Consider the following 25,208-nt stretch of genomic DNA (forward strand, 5'->3'; position numbering starts at 1 on the left):
TCTCCATAGAAGGGAAGAATGGAGAAATTACACTTCCATGATTTAGAACTATCCAGTCATTATTAGCAGTTTGCATTAGCTGAAAATCAGTACTATTTCCCTTGAGTAATTCAGACTTGATAATATTGTTCCTTTGGCATAATTATAAAAAGTTTCACAAAAGACAAATACTTGGTAGAAAACAGACTCTGACTTTTTATTCAAAGGCTATAGTTGTACAGGTCTCCCCTCAAATTATTACCAATGCTACTTACTAAGAATATATTCCTATAGTGTTTTTTTCTTTAGTATATATAATTATACGAAACCATGAAAGGTCAAATAAATGTTGTCTTTTTAAATTTTAGGGATAGACTTTCACAGTGTACCCTATGACTGTTGTCTATAGTCATAGAATTGAAAGAGGAAAGGCTTGCTGATCAACATGGGGACTGAAAGGAGGCCTTTAACAGTGCTCAAAGAAGTAGCATGTTGCATCTTCCCAGAAACAAAAATGTCCTGTAGACCCACTGCCAGGCTTCCAATTGTCTTAGAAAACTGAGAGGGCCAATAACTATGAGGTACATGAAGAGTGACTAAAAGCTCAGCTGGCAAAGATTTGGCTGGTCCTCCCAATCCTCAGGCAATAGATCAATAGGATTTGCCTCCTACATACCTAGCAGGCTCAAAAACTAGCAGTCTAGCCATTTTCCACTCTGCCTAGGAGCATAAGTATAATCCTAAGGCTCAAAGATGATACTAGCTTCTTAGATTCTTCAGCCCTTCTACTGCACACAAGTCAAGGCCATGTTTGAGGTGAGTTCCATTCACTTATCATAGGATCATACATCCTCTGAGCTAACTAATATCCACTTAAATCTTGCTGAGGCCCAAGGCTAAAAAGATAAAAGCCAGTTTCCATGTCCTGATCAAGTAGTCTTTTCCCACTTCCTGTGCTCCTTCTGGACCTGATGCCTCTTACCACCATTTCTCAGCCCAAAACACCATTAGTTTCTAACCAAAGTGAAAAATAGCCAGGTCCCATATTCTATGCTAATTTACTACATCCAGTTATGAAGAATTGAGAAGACATACAATGAGATTTCTGCATTTGAAATAAGTTTCTTTTATTAACACTACCATAGAAATGATTACTTGACAAGGTTTATGGTTTTAGTATGTTTGCTTTAAGCAGTGCTGGGGATCACATCCAGAGCATCTATGCCAGGCAAGCAGTCTATCACTGAGCCACAATTCAAGGCCATCAATGGTCTTTTGATGTACTGGAGCTTTTTCCTTTTGAAAATTCATCAGTTTGTATTAAAATTTAAAGTACCATTACAATACTTACAATTGGCGCAATTATGCCATAAGGACTATGACAAATATCTTTATAATAAACATTTTAAAAGAGAAGGACTAAAGAAAGGAAAGTAACAAATGACATTACCACATCCTGAGATGCATACTGAGGGTCTTCTGGGTTAACTGACCAGTAGCAATAATCAAAGCTGAATGCTACAACCTTCTCCCGGGAATCTCCAAAGCTATCTGGTCGATCATCCACCTAAAATCAAACACAGAATCCAATGTCTTCTTTACTATAATATCAGACACAGGCCAGTGGCACTTGATCACTCCATACTATAACTAGAGAGACCTGGACTGGTCACAGAATATTTATGAAACCTAGTGTCAAAAGAAAAAAATGTAACAGGGCTGAGGGATATAGCTCAGTTAGTAGAGTGCTTGCCTTGCATGCACAAGGCCCTGGGTTCAATCTCCAGCACCACAAAAAAAAAAAAAAAAAAAAGTAACTTTTATCTTCACTTTAATAGGTACAAATAAAGTCCCACAGAACTAAATCAATGTATCATTCTATCATGTATCTGTTTTAATTAGTAACAACCATAGGAGATACAGGACAGCTTGAGAGAGAAAGTCTCTCCCTCTCCAGGCATCTTCATCACTATCTATGTATCTTCTGTAGAGTAGACTGAGAGCACATGAATAGTAAGTAGTTCTGCCTCTAGACCTGGCAGACTGCACCAAGCTGGAGCTTTCACTGAAGTTCCTGGGTACTCACCCCCAGTGAATTAGAAACCATGTTGGACAGAAGAGATAGGAACAATCCAACTGCCCAAGGAAGACCCAAAGTTGGAACTGCACTGAATTCTGAGTACTGCGGAGAATGCATTACTCACAGAAGTACCTTGTGTTAATATTTAAAATTCAGACTCTGAACAGGGAAAGAACCTAGCCATCAAAAACCATAGAAGCATCCCTGAATGCAGTGTTTCATGCCTGTAATCCCAGAAACTTGGGAGACTGAGGTGAAGAATTGCAAGTTTAAGGCCAGCCTGGACAACATAGTGAGACCTGTCTCAAAATAAGAATAAAAACTGCTGGGGATCGCCAGTACTTAAAAAAAAAAAAAAAAAAAAAAAAAACTGCAGAAGAATGAGGTTATCAGAATGAGTAAGACATTGTTAGTGGACAACTGACCTTAGGGAAATAAGCAGCCAGGGAGGTATTTAGAGGGCAGATTAAAGTTTGATCTTGGATGAGATTTATTCTTAAGAACCAAAAATATGAGATCTTAGAACAAAACAGCTGAAGTGATTAGGCAATAGAGATATAAATAAGAGACAGCAAAGAATAAAATAAAAAGATCTTTGTTTCCAGGGAGCTCATTTTGAAAGTCTGACAATCCCATTCTCTTTCAGTGGGGAGTTATTGAAAAAGAAAACAGATCACATCACAGAAATGACTGAAGTGGGCATGGTTCTAAAGCCTGGGGTCCAGATAATCCTCACAATTGCCACTCAATGTCCTCAGCTCTTAGGAGTGCTGGCTTCCACTTGCAAGCTGATTATAGTAGTACTCACATGGTTGAGTACTACCATAATGCACTGTCTCTCTCCACTCCTCAAAGTTCACAAAGGGGAGAACCCTTCCATTACCTGCTAGTCTGATAAATAGTGGAAAGGATGGAGGAAATTAACTCTAGGAATGGGTAAGGCAGGGGAAGGAAATTTTCCATATCTGACCAATTGTGACTCAAAGTTTAGTCAGATCTGTGAAAGAAAACCTGTAACAAGACTCAGGGTTGTGAATGACTCCCTTCTGGGATCTGAAGGCTATTACTTGGATCTCAGTATGGCAAAAGTAAATCTTGCATTATCAGGTACGTTCTAAAATCCCTAATAATGTCTCTTGATAAAATGATATCAGTTGAGAGGCTTGGGACAAAGTCTGACAGGTATGGTGGTGCACACTTGTAATCCCAGAGGCTTGGGAGGCGGAGCAGGAGGATCATGAGTTCAAAGCCAGCCTCAGCAAAAAACGAGGTGCTAAGCAACTCAGTGAGACCCTGTCTTTAAATAAATAAAATACAAAATAGGGCTGGGGATGTAGCTCAGTGGTAGAGTGCCCCTGAGTTCAATCCCTAGTACCCACCACCCCACCCCACCCGCCAAAAACAACTCTGATGGTCAGATGAGTTAACTAGACATACAGATTGCCCTGGCATGATTTAAGGTAGTCACAGCTTCCATAACATCCTCAGTGTTTATTTTCAAAGCAGTTACCAGTTCCCAAAATAGCTGCATCGAATGTATACATATATACACATACATACACATACATACACACACACACATTTTTATTTCCCTGCCAATACTTGGGATTGAAAGCAGGGCCTTACACATGCCAGGCAAGTGCTCCACCATGTAGCTACATCCCAGTCCTTTTTATTTATTTTTTAAGTTTTGAGACTGAGTCTTCCTAAGTTGCCCAGGCTAGCCTAGAACTTGCACTTCTCCTGCTTCAGCCTCCTGAGTAGCTAGGTTTACAAGCATGCACCACCATGCCCACCTCTATTAGCTATGTGATAGAACTTAGGCTGTAGTAGCCCACATCCCCTGGCTTTTTCGACTTATTTTAAAATTTGCTTTATGATTGGTCCAGGGTCTTCTTACAATTTTCCTTATATGATCCTCTCTCCCCCTTCTACATACATTCACATATACATTTTCACCCCAGAAACCCCTGTAATAATTTTAAGACCTCAGTGGAAAGCAAATGGAAAATAATTTCAGGTTTACCTTTAAATTCCTGATCTTTGCCACTTTGTCATCAACTTCCACAATGATTCTTCCCCCTTCTTTGGTCTCCCTGGAAACAAGAACCAAAACCATATGAGAATAAACATTACTTTAAAAAAAAATCACAGAGAAGCTCAGATCAGCACTAGGGGGACAAAATGTTTCCCTATTGCTGTAGCCATAAGTCAAGTATCTGTCTCCATAAAAAAGCTATAAGCATCGTATCAAGCATCACAGCATGATTCTCTAGATCATTACAGTTTAATTCTGGAACAGCTAATAGTCACGACTTATTGCACATACCTATATGTGCAAGGTACTATATTAGGTGCATGATTTATTGTACTTCATCTTATTTATCCTCATACTCTTCTGATAAAACTTCTTAACATATTTTCACCTTTACAGATGAAACACTAAAGCTTAGAGAAAATTATATTACTTGTCCAAGGTCACACAACCAGCAAGGGTAGAACTAGGATTTAAATCCAAATTTGTCTGAACACAAAGCCTGAGCTTTTAACTATAGCTTGGAAATCAGGCTTGGAAATCTTAGAAAGTACTCTTAGCCCAGCACACAACATGGTATAATCTTTTATCTTCTCTGGGATTTGAGCAGGGGTATGAAAAAGGTATTGGAGTCTTCTCTGGTGAAATACTGAGACAATTTTTCCAAATCCTTTCCTTAAATCTTCTTACAGCAGAATGAGAGCCAAAATCCTTAAAAATCTTTCTATGTTGCAGTTACGTGGTAACACTGCTAACACTAACTCTTGTTCATTCCTTATGGTTAAAGGTTGTGAACAGGAATAAGCCGTAGGCTGCCTACATCAAATTATGGGGGATTAAGAGAAGGCCTAGTTAATTCAAATTTGTGATTGGGGGGCAGGAATAACAAATTACATTATAACAAGATTGCCAGGTGGCTTTTACGTATACTATAATTTGGTAACTACTGCCCTAAAAAGGAACAGAACAAAATTGTTGTCACTTGATATTTATTCCTTTGAAAAACTTAAAAAAAAAAAAAACAGCTAAGTACAGGTTACAGATGAATAAAAATAGTCACTAAAACTCATAGAGCTAACGCTTTATTAGACACTTAAAATGAGCCAGGTTCTAAACATTTTTAATGTATTCTTTTAATTTTCATAAAAAATATGAAGTAGTTCTCCCTATTTTATAGTTTAAAAGAAAAAAAACAGAAAAGCTATTCACTGTATGAGAAGTAATTTTTCACAGGTCGGGATGGACTGCTGCAGAGTCTACAGAGTTGGCAGAACCATTCAATACTGAATGGTTTTAGATTGAAAAATGAAAGTAACTCGAAATGACAAAGAGAATTTCTGATTATGGGAAACAACTGTGTGGTAAAGGGGATGACATCAAAATCATTTCCTATGTTATTTTATTCAGGGTTCATTATCTGGTCCTGCTAAAGAGCACTTGAGAAAGAGGTATAACTTCCCTGTAATCTCAGGAAGCAGCATTTAGTGAATCAAATCTTCGCTGTGTTTGCTTTTAGACCTTAAACAAGATTATTTCCTTATCTAGAAAAACAAAAAATGTAAACTTGGTCAGATGATCTCCAGAATTTCTTCCCAAGTACAACATAAGATCCAATGACTTTGTTAACTGAATCTGTGCCAATGACTTATTTGAAGGGTGAAACAAACCATACAATCAGCATATTCCCCACATGGAGAACAGCCTTGATGAAGACAGTAGAAGTTAACACCTTGGGGCACATCTATCATCTCTGTAGGATTCTGTGGGAAGAGGAGAGTCATTTAGATTCTTAGTTGGGATTGAATTGGATTTTTCTGTATCTGTGCCTGAATCTGTGGTCCTGAAACTCCAGCCTGCTACAATCTACTCACACCTCAAGGTCAACAGTCTTGGCATTCTACCACTTACTCTCAAAGCACTTCACTTGAGCTAAAAGTAAGTAAGTTTTTGTCCTCTTCTTTCTACTTTTATTGGATGAGATAAAGTTATTCTCTATCATGGCTGTAAATAATAACAACCCAATTTCAACATCATTTTCTTAATCTAATCCATGGTATTTAAAATTCCTAATTCCTAAAGAACTAAGAAGTTACTACTAAGAGTGGTCAATGTTGTTACCCTGAGAATCCTAAAAGAACAGTTTTGAAAAAAGAGGATTTTTACCAGAGGCTATCTCCAGGACAGCAGCTACACCTATGAATTCCTAATTTTAAATCACATCCAGTTATGCAGAAGGCAGATGTCATAAGCCATTTACCAACCAAAACACAGCAGTTTAGGTACCTGCTACGTTTCTTTCTTTTGCCTTCTTCCTATTTTCTTTTCTCTCTCCTTCCTGCTTCTCATTGTTCTTATAATTATTCTGTCAATTACAAGACTTCAAAGTCAATTACCTTTATATGAAACCAATGTAATTAACCAATTGCACCAAATTTTGTTTTGGGAGACAATGTCTTTCTTTTTGTTTTGCAGGGCTGGAGATTGAATCCAGTACCTTGTACATGCTAGTCAACCACTCTACCATTAAGCTATATGCCCAGCCTAAGACAATGCCTTTTTTGACTTTTCTATGCAATTATCAAGTCATCTTATGTCCTTGAAAATTTTAAATTTCTCAAATAATTCCAATATGTGCCTCTGGTTCCCAACCACTCTGCCAATTTTATTGCCTATCACTTACCTCCCTCCACACCAACCCTCTCTCAACCAAAACTAATCTGTTTCCAATAGCCTAAATATTTTTCTTTTGGTGTTCTTACTCCTTCAGAGGGCCCTCTGCACTTTCTCTACCTGTCAGCAAACTAAAAGATCTTTAAAAAACAGTTTGAGGGGCTGGGATTGTGACTCAGTGGTACAGCGCTTGCCTAGCACATGTGAGGCACTGGGTTCGATCCTCAGTACCACATAAAAATAAAATAAAGGTATTGTGTTCACCTACAACTAAAAATATATTAAAATAAATAGATAAAACACAATTTAAAAAAAACAGTTCGAACACCAACTCTTCTTCAAAGTCTTACTCTCCAAATATATGAGTGTAAAAAAAAAATAGTGGAAAAGAGAAGAAAATATGTGGATGGATTCAGGAAGCCTCAAGGGCTTAAAGTTGCAAGATCAGATTCATCCCTGAGGAGCTAGGGATGTGGAAGAAAAAGATTAGAGTAACTTCCTTTACTTCAATTCTGTCTTTGATCAGGTGGGAGCTGTTGAGCGCAAACTAAAACCACCATCTCTCTGGGCCTCAATTTTCCTCTCAAGTCCTCGCAGAGGAAAACCATGTACCCCCCCTTTTGTCTCAGTCCTCTAGGGTTACATCAAGAATAGTGACAGACTGCCCAACTCTCCAAATCCTTCACAACCTGTAGAATGAGAAAAGCCCAATCCCGTGCATCAAGACTTGAGTCATGGTCCCTAGAAACTCCAAGCTGGCAGGACGCCAGGACACTGCGCACACAACGCGCTGCTCTCGTGAGGCCGCCCGGGAACTGCTATCCTCCAGGTCACAACAACAAATTTCGACTCCAGGCCTGTTTCGCCAAGCCTTTACGGCTTCCGGACCCTGGGTCCCTGGGTCACTTTGTGTTTTATTTCCTCGCGCCAGAAAAGTGGGGCCCTTGCGCTCCTCTGAGTTCTCTTGACGCCTCAGGCGCCCCCTCCTGCCCAGACTCACCGCTTGTTGAGGGGCCGGACCCTCACGGCCACCTGCACATTCGCCATCCTTCGGTTACAACTCAATCCCCGGAGGTCAGTCCAGTCTAGGCATCCCTACCTAGCCCAGCCTAGCCAGGGCCAAGCCCAGCCCCACCCCCAGCCGACCCCGCCCGCCCCACGCGCCTCTCGGGACACCCACGCCCAAATCCGCGCCACTGCCCAAGAGAGGCGGTGCCGCTGAGCCTTAGCCAATCCGGAGCCAGGTAGGCACGCTCGGCCCCGCCCCTCCTCGTCTACCCCCTCCCTCCTCCCCCGCGCCGTGGCAGCTGGCTGGAGGTGTCCGCAGAGTTCAGGCCTGAGCGTGCGGCGCGGAGGCTTTGTTCTCGGACTTGGAGATCGTGCTATACTCAAGTAAATCCATTAAATTTTGATTAATGTTCAAACGTTTATAATTTGCCAAGCATTTTTATTCGTTGTGCTGGCCTGATATGTCAATGCTGCGGCAAAAAAGAAACGGGCAGAAACTGCTTTCCAGCAGAGTATTCGGAGTATGAAGAGGAATTTGAGTGCTGAGGAGCTCCATTGTACCAGAACCTCAAGGCCACCGTGGCAGTGTTTGTAGTAGTAGAGGAAATGCCGTCTTATCAGAATTAGTTTACTAATTTATCCAAGAAATACTACTGCATAGCTACAAAGTGTCGAGCACTGATTTAAAGCCCAAACACAGTGACGAACAAAACAATGTACCTGCCTTCTTGGAAATTACAATCTGCAGGGAAGGAAAAGGGGACAAACACCTAAAATATAACATATAAATATATAAATGGTTCTGCTTAGTGCAGTGAAAAGAAAAAAAAAAGGCGGGAAGGGAGGGAAACCAGGCGCGATGACCCACGCCAGTAATCCCAGGCACTCTGAGGGATGACACAAGAAGATCAACAGGCTAGCCTTGTTCATCAACTTAGGAAAAAAAATTTTTTTTTTTTTTAATTTTTAAAAAGGCGGGGTTGGGGGGCTGCGCACGTGTCTCCGTGGTATAGCGCCCCACCGGGTTCAATCTCCAGTATGCAAAAATAAACAAGAAAAAGAAAACAGTAAATAGCCTTCGTGTATATGAAGGGTGAAAAGTGCTGTTTTGCACAGCATCTTCCAGAAAGCCTTCACTGATAAGAGGACATTTGAATACATCTGAAGAAAACAAGAAAGGAAGTCATGCAGATACTCAATTGTTTAACAAATATGTCCTAAGTAAGCTCCTATCAGAGTAAGCTTGGGACAAAGAAGTGAAGAAAATAGGCAAAACTTCTAGGCTCATTGGAGCTGGGATAGAGAGACTGATAAGCAATTTAACTAAAATGTATATCAGATTAGCTCATAATAAAAAATAAATCAGGACAGGGAGTAGAAAAGGGCCATGAAACTTCAGATAATATGACCAGGAAAGACTTCAGTGACACCTAAGAAAAATATGAAGTATATAAAGAAGAGTTGGACTATTGTCTGGAAGAAGGGCAGACACAGGCCTGAGCTTAGAGACAGACTAAAACGTTAAAACCAATAGGAAGAAAGCCAGGGCAAGTAGAATAGAGTGAGAGGTGGAAAATCATGGAAGTATCATGAAGGCATGGTAGTCTGGATTTTTTTTCTTAATGAGCTGGGAAACCATAAGAAAGTTTTGAGGAAAAGAGCAAAACGATTTGGTTTATATATTTAAAGAATTACTCTGACTGCTGTTTTGAGACTAGCCTGAGAAGTAAGGGTAGAAGCCCAGAGAGAGGAGTTAGGTGGCTATTTTAGTACTCTAGCAGTAGAACACGAGTCACCTTAGTCCCCTTTTTCTCATCTATCTAGAATAAGGTACTGGGATAACTGGTTTATAATTCAAGCTCACTTGGAACCCTGGTATCCTAGATGGCTTTTCTACTCACTGTGCTTTGCAGTAAAAAGAATTGACACATTAATATTTCTATTTTCAGACTGGAGAACTTGATTTCAACAGTAGTCTGTATTTTAAAACATTATTTTACTCATAAATATGTACCTTCAATATAACCACAATACCATTATCACACCCAAGTACATCAGTTCCTTAATGCCAAATATTCCATTTAAGTTTATCTTGTAAATCTCTCTCTTTTTAAATAATATTTATTTTTTTAGTAGTTGGAAACAATACCTTTATTTTATTTATTTTTATGTGGTGCTGAGGACCGAACACAGGCTCAGCGGTATAGCTGAGCCACAACCCCAGCCCCTAAATCTGTCTTTTTAAAACAGTCTCTTGTTTGAATAAGTTTCCAAATAAAACTTGGTTTTTGAGTCTTTTAATCAGAAAGAAGTCAGGTCCTAATGAACTTGAAATTTTGGTACTCCAATATACTGCGGGCAGTTTCAGTAGTGCTAGCAGCAAAGCCTTAAAATACTCAAGTCACAATCAACTAGAAATGGACTGTATATGGCTATACATAATTAGGGAAAATAAAATTGATGATCACTTGATATTAGTTGTTTGGATATGACCTTTAGAAGTAAAAGGTAAAGGAGAAATTATAATATCATATTTTTGAAGGTAATTTTCTTCAGCTAATATTTTGGGGATACAAGAAGAAATCTCCTTTTGTTGTTCTCGCCACTTAAGTATATTCTCTGCCAGTTCTTCTGTCTCAGTCACCAAAACATCCATCTTGGTTAAAGCTTTGCTCTGTAATATTTAAACGAAAGGGAAAATAGAAATTATGTCTGTCATTATTACATTATCATTAGATCACAAACAGTTACACCAAAAGTTAACATCTGACCTTTTTCTAGCCCCTTACTGCAAAAGCTCCTTAAAACTATGCTCTCCCCGTCTTACAATACCCACCTTCTCTTTGGGAGTTCACCTCTTCTTTGTCCTCAATAATCAACTCAACAACGATCCTCAATCTCTAAATAGTTAAAATCTAACCTCCTTGCTAAAATGCAGACCCATGTTTAAGGCCATTGGCAATCTTCATCTGGATTTACAATTTCTCAAACTCAATTTAACTGCAGTTCAACAATGACTGAACATTTACTACATGTGCCAAAAAAAGCCACCCTCATTAACTTCTTTAATCCATACTTGACCCTACTCAAATCAGATAGGTTAACAACTTCATTACTTTGGATGTGTCCCTTTCCAAATGTAGCAAAGATCTAGAAATGTGACCACAAAAAAAAAACTAAAAACAAAACAAAAACTCTATATAATCCTTTGTATTCCTGTGCTTTAAATCCTTTATAAAAATACTATATTTAGTCTCCAAGTTTCTCTTGACTTTTCCTCTAATTCAGAGCAGATCAGATCTTAATATACACAGGAATCCCCTGAGGAACTTATTAAAATGCAGATTCTGACTCTGAAAGTGTAGGGTAAATGACTACCTCCGCTTCCCCTTCTCTTTCTTTCTTTCATGCTAGAGATAGAACCTAGGCTTCATACATGCTAGGCAAATACTCTACCACTGATCTAACCTCCAACCCTGTAATTCTGGAAAAAAAAAAAAAAAAGCTTTTAGGTGATGCTGTCCATAATGTGAGTAGCAAGGCTGTCTACCCTATTCAATATTTTCTATGTGAATGTGATTAAGGTACTGTTCTCTAACCAAGTCACGCTTCTGTATCCTTCACTAAAAAACCAAAACAATTCATTCAATGGTTACCAGCCCTGATACCTTTAGGCATCAGTCAAAGTAAAGTGTCATTTTCTCCCCCAACTACTTGTGCTCTCTTTTCATGTGAGACATTGTTGCTTTGGTCAAACTGTTCTTCCTGAGGAGTGTCTAAATTTCATAGATTCTTTAAGATTCAGCTCTCTACTAATTCCTATATAAAACTTTTTAAAGTCTTCCTATATCCTATTCTGCTCTCAATTCCCCTACACTGGAAGTAATCACTCCCTTTTCTGTGTACAATAGACAGTATCTCTTTATAATGTTATGCTGAACTTATGCAAATACTCCTATAAAACAGTGTGAATCTTATAGCTGTCTCACCAAACTGAGAATCTGAGAGCAGAGATCAGTCTTATCTATTTTTCTTGATACATGCATGTAGCATAGCCCTTGCATGATGAAGATAATATATACTCAATTAAATGTTGGAATAGCTTCTAAAGAAAAATGATGCCAAGCTTTTTGACTTTAAAAATAATTAGTTTTGGGCAGTGTAAGCCATTGTGGGTGGTGAGGTGGCCACCATGGTGGAGAAGCTGGTTTCCAGGGTGCAGCAGGTAGCCAACTTCACCAAGTTCTGTTCCTGCTCAGAAAACAAGAAGAAATGGAAGGCCCACATGGAATTCATCCTGCACTACCAGCCGAATTACCATGACCCACCTAATGCTGGTGGCTGCCTAGGCTAGCTGTTGTCCCTCTCCATGGTCTGGGTCAACCATCTTTTCCTGAGTTGCAGTTAATAAATAATAAAGACCTTCTAGCCAAGGTTATGGAAATGGCTGGTAGCACTGATGTGGAAGACCTGCCACCATTCACTCCTGGAAGTGAATCAATGAAAAAGCAAGGCTAAAGCAGAAGATGTATCACATTTACGTAATGGGTCACAGGCTTAGTAAGGAGGCTGTAATGAATGTGACAGTGCACAGCAGCTCTTAAGACTCCTGGGAGAAGCAGCTGGAATAAAAAGGTATCTGTCCAGATTGGTTTTTAGAAGTCATCATTTCTTTTAGTAGCTACCACAGTAAAAATACGCATGGAAATTTATGTATTTATAATACATGCACTCTAAGATGATTTCATGAACATACAAGCCTTTGTTTAAAATGTCCTTTTTTAAAGGTGGTGATGTAATAGTGGCAGGTCATGAATTTTATAGTTTGGATTTATTTATATTTTTGGTACCAGGGACTGAACCCAAGGGCAATCAACCAGCAAAAGCAAGGTGCTAAGTAACTCAGTGAGATACTATCTCTAAATAAAATACAAAATGGGCTGAGAATGTAGCTCAGTGGTCAAGTGCTACTGATTTCAATCCCTGACACCCCCCAAAATAAAAAGATAGAAAGGAAGGGAGGGAGGATAGGTTGGGGATGTAGTTCAGTTGTAGAGTACTTACCTAGCATGCACAAGTCCGGGTTCAATCCACAGTACCATGGGGTCAGGGGGCCGGGGGAGTTAAACAAGGAGATAACACATTTGATATTCAAGTACAAAAGAACTAAAGAAAGCTATATTAATACTCACCATTTTCTTTAGATTTGCATCTAAATGAGGGATATTTCTAATTGTTTCAAGATGGGTTTCCAATCTCTCAATGAAAGACACAGCCAACTCCAGCAAATGTACCATATATCTGAAAGAGTGAGAAAAAAATCCAACTATTTTTAAAATTTAATTATTTTGTGTCTCCCTTCTTTTCCTTTAATTAGGACTTTAGTTTAAAATAAAGAATTACAATCAACTTAATGTGTCAATAACAAACTTTCTGAATTCCTGGAAGTATCAGTGATAAAGAAAGGTCCTTCTCTTTCACTTGAAGAAACATATAACTTGTTATCCAAATACAAAAACAGAAAAATATGACATTAATCATCATATCTGGAACCCAACCTAATGGTAGATAATGATAGTAATGTTCACACAGAAGGAATTTCCCTAGATAAAATCTCATTCCATTTCAATCTACTCATTTTCAGTGAAGAGAAGACAATAAGGAAAACTATATTACATTGAAGTAGTCTTCACATTAAGGTAATAAATGCTTAAAATCATTAAATGCCTAAAATCATTAGCTCTTCTTTAATGTAGTATAACATACACATTAATGGCTAGATACTGAATACAAGAATGGGGTTTTGTATGTCTGTTATTTTGCTAAAAATAAAAAAATTCTGCCACTTAAGAGAAGATAATCTTCAAGGTGCAGTGGTGCATGCCTATAATCCCAGCAGCTCAGAAGGCTGAGGCAGGAGGATCTTGAGTTCAAAGCCAGCCTCAGCAACTTAGCAAGGCACTTATCAACTCAGTGAGACCCTGTATCTAAATAAAAGATATAAAAAGACTGGGGATGTGGCTCAGTGGCTGAGCACCCCTGGGTTCAATCCTAAGTACAAAAAAAAAAAAAAAAAAAGATAATCCCAGCTACTTAGGAAGTTGAGGCAAGAGGATAGCAAGTTGAAGGCCGGCATGGGCAACATGACAAGATCCCATCTTAAAGAGAGAGGTAGAGGGATAGAGAGGGGATACTGATTTGCTCAGGGTCAGCTAGTGAGGCAATGATAGAGAAAGAAATCAGATTCCCAGATGCTTGCTTTACTATTGTATTATTATTTTAATCATAACCTAGATCTTCAAGTTTATACTTATAGTATTTCTATGAGAAAGACAGCAACAGAAATAATCCCTATTCTGCAGACTGGAAAACTGAAGCAAAAACTGTTATCATTTTGCTCAGTTGAGATTAGACCAGAATCTGGTTTTTCCTTTTTTTAAAATATTTCTAGTTGTAGATGGATAACTTTATTTATTTTTTTATGTGGTGTTGGGGATCGAACACAGTGTCTCACATGTGCTAGGCAAGTGCTCTACCCCTGAGCCATAACCTAAGACCCAGTTTTCCCTTTCCTTTCTTTTTTAAGGTACCAGGGATTGAACTCAGGGTCACTCAAGCACTGAGTCACATCCGCAGCCCAATTTTGTATTTTATTTAGAGACAGGGTCTCACTGAGTTGCTTAGCCCCTTGCCTTTGCTGAGGCTGGCTTTGAACTCATGATCCTCATGCCTTGAGCTGCTAGGATGACAGGCGTGCTCCATGGCACCCAATTTGTTTTTCCTTTTTTTCTTTTCTTTTTTTGTAGTTGTAGATGGACAGCACGGCTTTATTTTATTTGTTTATTTTTATGTGGTGCTGAGGATCAAATCCAGTGCCTCTCATGTGCAAGGCAAGTGCTCTGCCACTGAGCTACGGCCCCAGCCCTGTTTTTCCTTTATTAATTGACATTTTTTTCTTCTGTCCATGTTATGTACAGAATTTTTATGTACAGGTAACATTAATTCAACAATACATTTATTTCACAGAAAATAGTTTATATGTAATAAAACCAATTTTTACCCACCTTGCCAAGTGTTAAGGATCTACTTTTTCACTAAAATCATAATTTATAATTCCCAAAACACAATGGGCAAATGGAAGTTCTTTCTTTTCACCATAGTGATACTTCTTTTAAAGCAAAGATTTTTCTTTCTGGTTTAATGTATCAACATTAATAATGTTAACCAACACATCAATAACACATTGTTTAGTGAATTATGCTTCAAGGTTCACCCTCAGAAAACATGTACAAGTATTCATTTCTTCTTCTCAGTCTAACCTGTGATAAAAAGCCTCCAAAGGTAAGTTTTCCTGGCACAAGGGTTTCAACAGTCTTTGCCTGAGGGACCTCTTTTCTTTCAGCACAGCTTCCAGGTGATTATTCATACTTTGTAGATCATGACACTTTTGAGCTACAAAAATCAAAGTTATTTACAGTTAGCAATAGGACAAGTAAGGTTTTTGAAATTACAATGACTTCTACTTTTGCTAATACCAAAAATTAATCTGAGGCTAGGTGCAGTGTTGCATACCTATAATCTCAGAACTCAGGAAGCTGGGGCAGGAGGCTCACTTGACATCAAGAGTTGAAGACAAGTCTGGGCAACATAGAGAGACCCATTCTCTAATAAAGAAAAAAAGAGGGGCTGGGGATGTGGCTCAAGCGGTAGCCGCTTGCCTGGCATGCGTGGGGCCCGGGTTCTATCCTCAGCACCACATATAAACAAAGATGTTGTGTCCGCCGAAAAACTAAAAAATAAATATTAAAATTCTCTCTCTCTCTCTCTCAAAAAAAAAAAAAAAAAGAAAGAAAAAAAGGAAGAGGTAAACTGGGTGTGGTAGTACTTGTCTCTAACTACTAATTAGCTCAGAATTTTTTCCCCTCAAATTCAGTTAATGGCTGCCAACTGTCCCTTTTATAAAGTTTTAATTTGAAAAAATTCAGACGTACAGAAAACTTTTTTAAAAGTTCAGTAAACTCCACTGCTGGTGGGACTGCAAATTGGTGAGGCCAATTTGGAAAGCAGTATGGAGATTCCTGGGAAAGCTGGGAATGGATCCACCATTTGACCCAGCTATCACCCTTCTTGGACTATTCCCTGAGGATCTTAAAAGCGTACTATAGGGATACTGCCACATCAATGATCATAGCGGCACAATTCACAATAGCTAGACTGTGGAACTAACCTAGATGCCCTTCAATAGATGAATAGATAAAAAAAAATGTGGCATCTATACACAATGGAGTATTACGCAGCACTAAAAAATGACAAAATCATAGAATTTGCAGGGAAATGGATGGCATTAGAACAGATTATGCTAAGCGAAGCTAGCCAATGCTTAAAAAACAAATGCCAAATGTCTTCTTTGATATAAAGAGAGCAACTAAGAACAGAACAGGGAGGAAGAGCATGAGGAAAAGATTAACACTAAACAGAGACGAGTCGGGGGAGAGAAAGGGAGAAAGAAGGGAAAGCATATGGAAATGGTAGGAGACCCTCAATGTTACACAAAATTACATATAAGAGGTTGTGAGGGGAAAGGGGGGGAACAAGGGAGAGAACTGAACAACAGCAGATGAGGTAGAGAGGGAAGATGGGAGGGGAGGGGAGGGGGGATAGTAGGGGATAGGAAAGGTAGCAGAATACAACAGTCACTAATATGCCATTATGTAAAAACGTGAGTGTGTAACCGATGTGATTCTGCAATTTGTATTTGGGGTAAAAATGGGAGTTCATAACCCAACTGAGTCAAATGTATGAAAGATGATATATCATGAGCTTTGTAATGTTTTGAACAACCAATAAAAAAAAAAAGTTCAGTAAACTCCTATATACATATCACCTAGACACTATATTTAGTTATATTTTCTTTTTTATCCTTTTTCTATCTCCACACACTCACCTCTATCTTTTGTTCTCAAAAGGCCTCAATTGAGAATAAATTGCAGACAGCATGATCTTTTACCCTTAAAAAGATGTGTTTCCCATGCACAACAACATACACCTAACTTATAGTACATTAATAAATTAAGAGATTTTTTTGGAAAAGTTAACATTGATACAATGTTACCAATATTTAATACAGCCCATATTTAAACTTTATCAAGTGTTCTGATAATGTCCTTTATATCAAAAAAATTTTTCTGATCAAATATTCAATCTATTCATTCAGTGCTTCAGTTATCATGTCACTTTAAGTAATTACTGGTGGTTCCCTTGGAAGTATTAGAGCAAGACTGACCTCTGAATCACTTTCTGGCTTCCTATCTCACCATGTGATCTCTCCCTCTTGCCAAGTGCTCTGCCATTTTGATGCTATTCACCATGAGGTCCTAACCAGAATCAAGCCAATGCCACCCTTGAGCCTCTGTACTATGAACTAAATAAACCTCTTTTCTTTATACATTACTCTCAGCCTTATTAACAAAATATACTAACAAAAAAACGAATAAAGGAGCCAACCTAGTTCCTTCCAATGCTATTTGCACTAGTCAAGTCTACAGGACTTGTAATTAAGCACAAAAATAGAAGACTTTGTTAGCAGTGGGGCTGGAAAAACTGGCACATCACAATTTTGCTGCCTGGTGTTTATTTACTATAATCCAAGAAAAAGTTTAAATTCCAATGATTACCCACTTAAACAAACCACTTACACAAATAGAAAGGATGAACAACATCTGCTGCATCTTTTTCTAGTTTCAGAAGTTCAATTTCCAGGCTTTTCTACATTAGGAATAAAAGTAACATTAGCTTACTCAGAAAGTATCCTGAAGTTAAAGAATCAAAAATAGCTAAGAATGGACAATCTTTAGCTCAGAAACATGCTACAAGATGTATATTCCTTAAATGAGATGGGAGGATGATGTATGTATATAAAAGTGCAGGTAATTTACTAAAGCTTTTCATTTTGGTGTTCTTGCCCTCCTGCTGTTATATTTACTTTAACTGTTACTACTACTACTTTTTTTACTATTGCTATTAATTACTACAATAAACCTTTACCCAACTATGTGCTAGATACTTGTTCTAAGTGCAAGAGAATTGCTATTTGAATCAATTAAGGTTGTAAGGTTGTGGTTTTTTTTTTTTTTTTTTTTTTTTGGTTGGGGGGTGTGCTAGGGATTGAACCTAGGAACTCACACATGCTAAGCACTTGCATTATCACTGAACTACAACCCTATCTGGGATTTTTCTTTCTTTTTTTTTTTTGTATAAGTAAAAAAGTAATAATTAAAAAAAGAAAAATAATAATTTACCTGATAGATTTCAGCTTGAATATTTGTGATCTGTTGTAGTCTGGAGAATTTCTCAAAGCAAGGAGCTGTTCTCTTAGATATATTTAACATCTCCTATTGGTAAATGAACAGGAAAACAGTAGTATGTCACAAAAAGTTTCTGTATACATGGAAGAGCATGCCCATGGGACTGAAAATTCATATTATGTCCAACACAGTCCCTAAACAAAAGGTAGAGAAAAAAGAGTAGTAATGTATATTTCCTGTTTTTAGAAACTTCATTGTTATAAATCTCTTGCACAAATATTTAAAAAATGAAATAGTACAATCACTTTGTATTGTACTATTTCCTAAGGTACCATATACAATAGATTTACATTACTAATAACTTATTAGAAGATAAGCTGAGGTTTTTGGAAACTCACCTCTGCCCATCCAAATGAACCAAGCCTAGTCTCTCTGACCCTCTGGATTGAAAAATCAAAAACCCTGCCACATGGAATAATTTATGATTCATCTAATGACATCAACTGCATACCCGTCATGCATGTTGTCTCTGTTCACATGTATTCTCTTACATAAAGGAATATTTATGTCCCAGTATAATGATTTTTCTATAAGGACTACTCCTTTTTTATCTTTTCATTCTGTAATTCCATTACACTGTCCTCTTAAGTGCAGGTTATCTCAGAGTATAGATGTTATTTTTTTCACCCCCCAACTTCCTCCATAATTTTCTATATTTTCTTCTTTTGTAGACTGTTAGCACAGAGGCCAGGCACAATGGTACATGCCTATAATTCCAGCTACTAAAGAGACTTAAACAGGAGGATCACAAGTTTGAGACCTAGCCTGTGCAACATGATAAGACTACATATCCAAAAAGAAAAAAAAAATGGTGGGGAAGAAGAAACAGAGGAAAGAATTTTAGAAGTTATAAATGGCCAGGGACTAGGAAACTAAATGCAATACCATTGCCTATTTTTTTACAGCTCTTGAACTAAGAATGGTTTTTATATTTTCAAATTGCAGAGGGCGGGCAGCAGAGAAAAAAATGATATTCTATAACACAAGAAAATTATATGACATGTAAATTTAAGGGTTCAGAAATAAAATTTTATTGGAACACAAATTCTCTCATTCACATATATATTACCTCTGGCTATTTTTATACTAAAACTGCCTAGTGAATAGCTGTAACCATATGGCCTATAAAGCCTCAAATACTTACTCTTTGGCCCTTTATAGGAAAAATTGGATAGTCAATTTAAGAAACACTTATTAAGGTAGACAATGGATGATACAAAGATGAATCAAACAAGCTGTTTGCCTTCAAGAGGGTCATAATGCCAGGCTCAATGGCATATCTCTTTAGTCCCAGTGACTCAGAAAGCTGAAGCAGGAAGATCCCAAGTTTGAGGACAGCTCAGCAATATAATACAACTTAGCAAGACCCTGTCTCACAATAAAAAAATAAAATAAAAAATAAAAATGACTGGGGATATAGCTCAGTGATGAAGCATCCCTGGGTTCAATCCCAGTACCACCCTCCCCCTAAAAAAGGCTCATGGTGGAGGTGGAAAAAAAAAGGTATTTTAGATACAAAGAATGAAACATAAATGCTCAACAACTGTCATTTGGTATTAATATACATGTAAGGCAAGAATGAAGCTAGAAACATAGTTTCCTATATGATCATAGAAAACATTGAGGGTTATGCCAAATGATCATAATGCAGTTAATGGGAACAACTGAACATTTTCTGGTGAAGCAGTAACATGGTCTTATATAAAATATATATTTTAGAAATTTAACAGTGGGTACTATGAAAAAGAAAACTGAAAGCCAAAGGTCAGAGGAAGGAAAGAATGGAAAGTAACTGTTCAATGAATATAGTTTCCCATAGAGAGTAATAAATGTTTTGAAAATAATTGCATAACATTGTGAAAGTACTTAATGCCACTGAATTATACATTTTAAGATGGTTAAAATAGTCAGGCATGGTGTCACCTACCTATAATCCCAGCTACTCAAGAAATCAAGGCAGGAGGATCAAAAATTTAAGGCCAGTCTGGGCAGTTTTTTAAAATAAAAAAAGGCTTCAGATGTATGCCCCTGGGTTCAATCCCCAGACTACCCACACATACACACACACACACACACACACACACACACACACACACACACAAAGGTTCAAAGGGCGGGGGGCGTAGCTCAGTGGTAGAATGCTTGGCTTGTTTAGCATGTGCGAGGATCTGGGTTCAATCCCCAGTAATACCCATATGTAGAAGAATGAAACTAGATCCTGCATAAGAGTCAAATGAAAGTGGATCAGACTTAGGAATCAGATCAGAAATTTTGCAACTACTAGAAGAAAATAAAAGGTCAAAAATCCAACATAGCGGCACAGGCACCGACTTCCTTAACAAGAACCCTAAAACTCAAGAAATATAACCAAGAATCAATAAGTGGGATGGCACAAATTAAAAAGCCTCTGCACAGCAAAGGAAACCATGAAAAGCATCAGATCTCATGAAAATAAAAGGAAGATCAGTGGAATAGAGGAAGGAGATTGAGGAGAGAGAGGAGGGATGGTAAAAGGGAGGAAATAAAGAATGAATTTGACTTTTGTACACATACAAATATATCACAGTGAATTCTACCTTTATGTATACGTATAAAGCATCAATTAAAAAAATAAATAGAAGGAAGACCAGTCAAGTAGAGAAAGGGAAATAAAGGGAGGAAGAGAGGAGGGAAAGAAGAAGGACTGGAGACTGAAACAGAGCAAATTAAATTCCATTCATGTAAAATTATGTCAAAAGTTATATGTACACTATTATGCATAACTATAAGGAACTAATAAAAATATTTAAGAAAAAAGTTAAATTAATAAAAGTTATGTATATTTTACACAGAAAGAGAGGGAAAAAGGAAATCCCTACAGTTGGCCATCAATATAAAACAAAAATACAAGTAGAGAGATGGGCATAAGGTTGAATATTTAAACAGGTAGCTGCTATAGTATTCCAGGTAAGATCATGAGAATGTGAGCTAGGTCTGTAGCTGTTTAAAAGGAAAGGGAAGACAGAGATAAGAGTACCTGTCAAAATGAAACTGACAAGTCCTAGTTGATATGGTAAATGAGAATTAAAGTCAATGATTAAAGAGTTAATCATTGTTTGACTCCAGTGATTCTGTTTCAGGTGGCTGTAAAGACAGTTATGCCATTAACTGAGGCAGATAACACAGGTATTCTATTGGTGGCAAAATTGAGGACCAGGGAGATTAAGTATTAGTCCAACTTCACATTGCCAATGTGTGTCAGAACAGAAATGAGAACATCTAATTCACTATCTCTTACTTTTTCTTTACACTCTCTCTTAGGTAGAAGAAAGTAAATGAAAGTAAAACATGCTATATCATGTAACCTACTAACTCTGGCATATCTCCAACATTCCATGTGTATACACTAAGCTTAGTTGCACATTTGGCAAACTAGTAAACTCTTTGATTCAACAATAGGGTAATGATGCTTAGCCAATAATATGCAAGAGAAACCAGAGTGAAAATAAGAATGTTTAAGTGGGTAACAGGGCTGGGGATGTGGCTCAAGCGGTAGTGCGCTCGCCTGGCATGCGCGGGGCACTGGGTTCAATGCTCAGCACCACATACAAATAAAATAAAGACGTATCCACCAAAAACTAGAAAATAAATATTAAAAAATTCTCTCTCTCTTAAAAAAAAAGAAGTGGGTAAAAAAAGAAAGAGCAGTCAAATTAAAATTCAAAACATTCCAAGAAAATAAAAATCACAACTACACAGAAGTCTGTGCCTTTAGTTATTGCTATATTACATACTTTACACGTCACTGGGGCAAAAGGACCCTGAAAATGAAATGATCCTAAGAAAAAGGAGTATATTTACAGTGTTATTGTTTACTTTGTTACTAGGCACAGGAAGCTGAAATATGGGAACTTTATGCTTAATTTAAGTTCTTTGGGGCTGAGGGTGTAGCTCAGTGGTAGAGTGCATGCTTAGCATGTGTGAATCCCTGGGTTCAAATATTGTGTACATTTGTATGTATAAACTTGTAACCTAGGGGTTACCTTACTTTTTTTTTTTTTTCCTCTTCATGCTGTATTTCAGTTGAGGAGCATTAAAAGGGAGCCAGTGTAGTAAAAAGTTAAGAGCAGAGGTATCAAATAGGCAGAAAAAGGCAGGACACAGATTGAGAAAAGAGATTAGTGGTAGATTATAAAGAGTTCTTAGGACCAGATCCTCCTATACTGCCAACAGAAGAAGCCTTGATCAAGACTCTTACTAACTAAAGATTGCTGGAAAAATATCTAGAATGTAAAGCAGCCCTAGGGGCATAAAGTAAAGGAAATATCTCAGTATGCTACAAAAGTTGACCATACCTTTCTTTCATCAAATCATTCCTCTTGGATAGATCAAAACAGAACAAAGTTCAAACATGTTTTCTACAAGAAATTTTAGGAACCACTCTTAATATGTGTGTGCGAATTTGTGTGTGGTGCTAGGGACTGAATCAAGGGCCTCAGGAATACTAGACAAGCTCTCTACCACCGGGCTACATATACCACAGCCCATCACTCTTAATTTTTAATGAACATGAATGATGCATGAGTGGACTATTTTGTTTTTAACCATTTATTTATTTATTTATTTATTTATATGTGGTGCTGAGGATCACACATGCTAAGCAAGTACTCTATCACTGAGCCATAACCCCAGGCCCCAGGATGGACTGTTTAAAGAGATCATATGACAAATCAGTTTAAATCGTTCTAATAAAAATAACTTTTCAGGGCTGGAGTTGTGGCTCAGTGGTAGAGTTTGATCCTCAGCACCACATAAAAATAAATGAATAAAATAAAGGTATTGTGTCCATATCCAACTAAAAAAACATTTTTAAAAATTCTCTCAATAGCAACTTACTCTCTCGGTATAGACAGTCATATCTCCTATCCCACATTTTCTAGAAGGATATTAAGTTTCAAATGTCTTATGAGTTTACCAAAGTATTTTGTGACAGAAGAACTGGACAAATCAAGTGAGAGTAGTAGGCAAACTTGGTAGGAAGAAAAGATGGAGAGAAGCAAGAAAGGGTTAAACTGTGGAGTGCTGTGTTGGTCCCTGCAACAGCTGGTGTACTCACACTACCTAAAACCCTCAAACACAACACTGGGTCTTAACATAAGTTTTAAAATCTTTCAAGAAGCTGGGTGCAGTGGCATATACCTATAATCCCTGACACTCGGGAGGATGAGAGAAAAATATTGTAAATTGGAGGCCAGCATAGACAACTTAGTGTGATTGTGTCTCAAAAGAAAAAATTTAAAAGGCTGAGGATAAAACACAGTGGTACAGCACCCCTGGGTTCAATCCCTGTACAGAAGGGGGAAAAATTTATTCAAGAAATATCACAATATTTTATCACAGTTTATCTTAAGAAATGATATAATGTGTCAGAAAAGGGAGAGCTCTGGGATCTAATTATGCCTTCTTGGTTGAATGACCTCAGACAAATTTCTTGGTCTTTTAGAATTTAGTTTCTTAATTTAAAAGAATTAGATCCTGGGGATGTAGTTCAGTGATAGAATGCTTACTAGCAACAAAAAGGCCCTGGGTTTGATTCCCAGCACTTCAAAAACAACCAACCAAACAAATCACCTTAAGGTATCAGAAACCTCAAACAAATCTTTTAAATACAAAAAAGTTGTATATTTTAACTGGGCATAGTGTCACAGACCTGCAATCTCAGCTTCTCAGAAGGCTAAGGCAGGAGAGTAGCAAATTTGAAGCCAGTCAGGGAAACTTGATCCTGACTCAAAATAAAATTTTGAAAAAGGACTGGTGATGTAGCTGAAAGGTAGATTGCTCCTGGGTTCAAGACCCAGGTCTCTAATCAAGACCCAATATGGAATTTAAAAAGAGAAAGAGAGAGATTTTCCATATATCTTCCATCATGTTTGTATTTATTGCTATTTTTCTGCAGATGTATTTATCTTTTTAGCTTTTCTCTCCCCCCACCTCTTTTGTATCAGGGATTAAATTCAGGGGCACTCGACCACTGAGCCACACCCCCAGCCCTAGTTTGTATTTTATTTAGAGTCAGAGTCTCACTGAGTTGCTTAACACTTCATTTTTGCTGAGGTTCAAAGCTTCAGCCTTCCAAACCAAAAAGATTACAGGAGTGCGCCACCGCTCCTGGCTCAAAGTTCTTTTTAGTGAAATTCCTTTTCATATCAAAGTTTCCTTCCCTCAATTTCAATTCACTTGTTCCCACTTGTCTCATTCTCCTCTGTCACCTGTATTCTATTATTCCCTCACATGTTCAATTTCTTCCTCTACTGGCTCCTTCTCCCGGGGCTGTGAACATGCTCTTCTTGCCCAACCTAAAATCATCATTCCTTGGGCTAATCTCCCTTCTTTCCTCAAAATTAATCCCTTCCTCCACTCATGTTCCAAAATCCTTTATGTCTTTTCCACCAAATGCTGTTTTTTTTTTTTTTTCCTTAAAAGATACCCCAAATGAACTTCCCCTGGGGCTCCTCTGTACTCAACCTCTCCTGCCCCAAATTTGCTTCAATACTTCCTGTAAATACACATAATGGGAATGTTTACTTTTAACTATCTACCATTATTTCTCAACCCCACCGCATACTACACTCTAGAGGCGGTATCACTGGATGAAAATAAACAGGACAACACTGTTCTATCCGCCGTAATCTGGCTTGACATAATTTGCCGGCAAACAAACAGTCTACTCGAAACACCACCTACTCAGATCCCTGTTTACGAAGAATCCACAGCACTAAAGCCAAGGCTGCAAACTAGAAGAGGCTCTATCAATCAGCCTTTATCCTGGTATACACCCCAATCAGCACCCTCAACACTCCCGCAATAAGTACCATCAACCATCTCACAGCCAAATTCTGTCGCCACCATGGCCACCCCCGCTTTGATGACGCCATTGTTGCCCCACTCACCTGAGTGACCAACCCTGAAGCCACGAAGTGGCCCAACAGTAGCCCTGCGGAGTTCGGCGCGGAAGCCGGGTTCCAAGCGTTGGCAGCAGCCATGATTCTAACACACCTCCCCGCTAGGCGCCAGGAGTGAGCCGAAAGCGCGA

The 25,208-nt window shown here is 38.1% G+C and overlaps 2 protein-coding genes across 17 annotated transcripts in view; both read right to left on the reverse strand.

Annotated features, from left to right (window-relative positions):
• STARD9 (StAR related lipid transfer domain containing 9) overlaps positions 1 to 7,899 on the reverse strand; it is a 168,849-nt gene extending 160,950 nt beyond the window's left edge. For 8 of the 14 annotated variants that reach the window (XR_014021416.1, XR_014021417.1, XM_081289592.1 and 5 more), the window contains exons 1-4: positions 7,765 to 7,895; positions 5,762 to 5,854; positions 4,086 to 4,155; positions 1,430 to 1,546 (exon numbers count right to left, since the gene is read on the reverse strand). Coding sequence is in view for 11 of the 14 variants with exons in the window: in XM_081289592.1 (XP_081145718.1) it covers positions 1,430 to 1,546; positions 4,086 to 4,155; positions 5,762 to 5,835 (261 nt within the window). In the remaining 3 variants the exon portion in view is untranslated. Of the gene's footprint in view, positions 1 to 1,429; positions 1,547 to 4,085; positions 4,156 to 5,761; positions 5,855 to 7,764 lie in introns of all 14 variants that reach the window. The other 6 variants (XM_081289589.1, XM_081289593.1, XM_081289591.1 and 3 more) reach the window with 4 other exon arrangements.
• Positions 7,900 to 9,735: 1,836 nt separating this feature from the next.
• On the reverse strand, positions 9,736 to 25,207 carry HAUS2 (HAUS augmin like complex subunit 2). 3 transcript variants are annotated; one of them, XM_081289612.1, is made up of 6 exons: positions 25,066 to 25,207; positions 18,071 to 18,163; positions 17,468 to 17,537; positions 15,092 to 15,224; positions 12,965 to 13,073; positions 9,736 to 10,446 (listed from the first exon to the last, which is right to left on the reverse strand). In XM_081289612.1, the coding sequence occupies exons 1-6, from the start codon at positions 25,156 to 25,158 to the stop codon at positions 10,237 to 10,239; spliced, it is 708 nt and encodes a 235-aa protein (XP_081145738.1). In that variant the 5' UTR covers positions 25,159 to 25,207; the 3' UTR covers positions 9,736 to 10,236. The 3 variants fall into 3 exon arrangements, with proteins under 3 accessions (XP_081145738.1, XP_081145739.1, XP_081145740.1); XM_081289613.1 differs by having other exon boundaries at positions 18,071 to 18,270; positions 25,066 to 25,199; XM_081289614.1 differs by lacking the exons at positions 17,468 to 17,537; positions 18,071 to 18,163 and having other exon boundaries at positions 25,066 to 25,196.
• Between the last annotated feature and the right edge of the window lies 1 nt (position 25,208).

This window comes from Spermophilus citellus, assembly GCF_964194105.1.
Source record: "Spermophilus citellus genome assembly, chromosome: 4".
In the NCBI taxonomy this organism is placed as follows: Eukaryota; Metazoa; Chordata; class Mammalia; order Rodentia; family Sciuridae; genus Spermophilus; species Spermophilus citellus.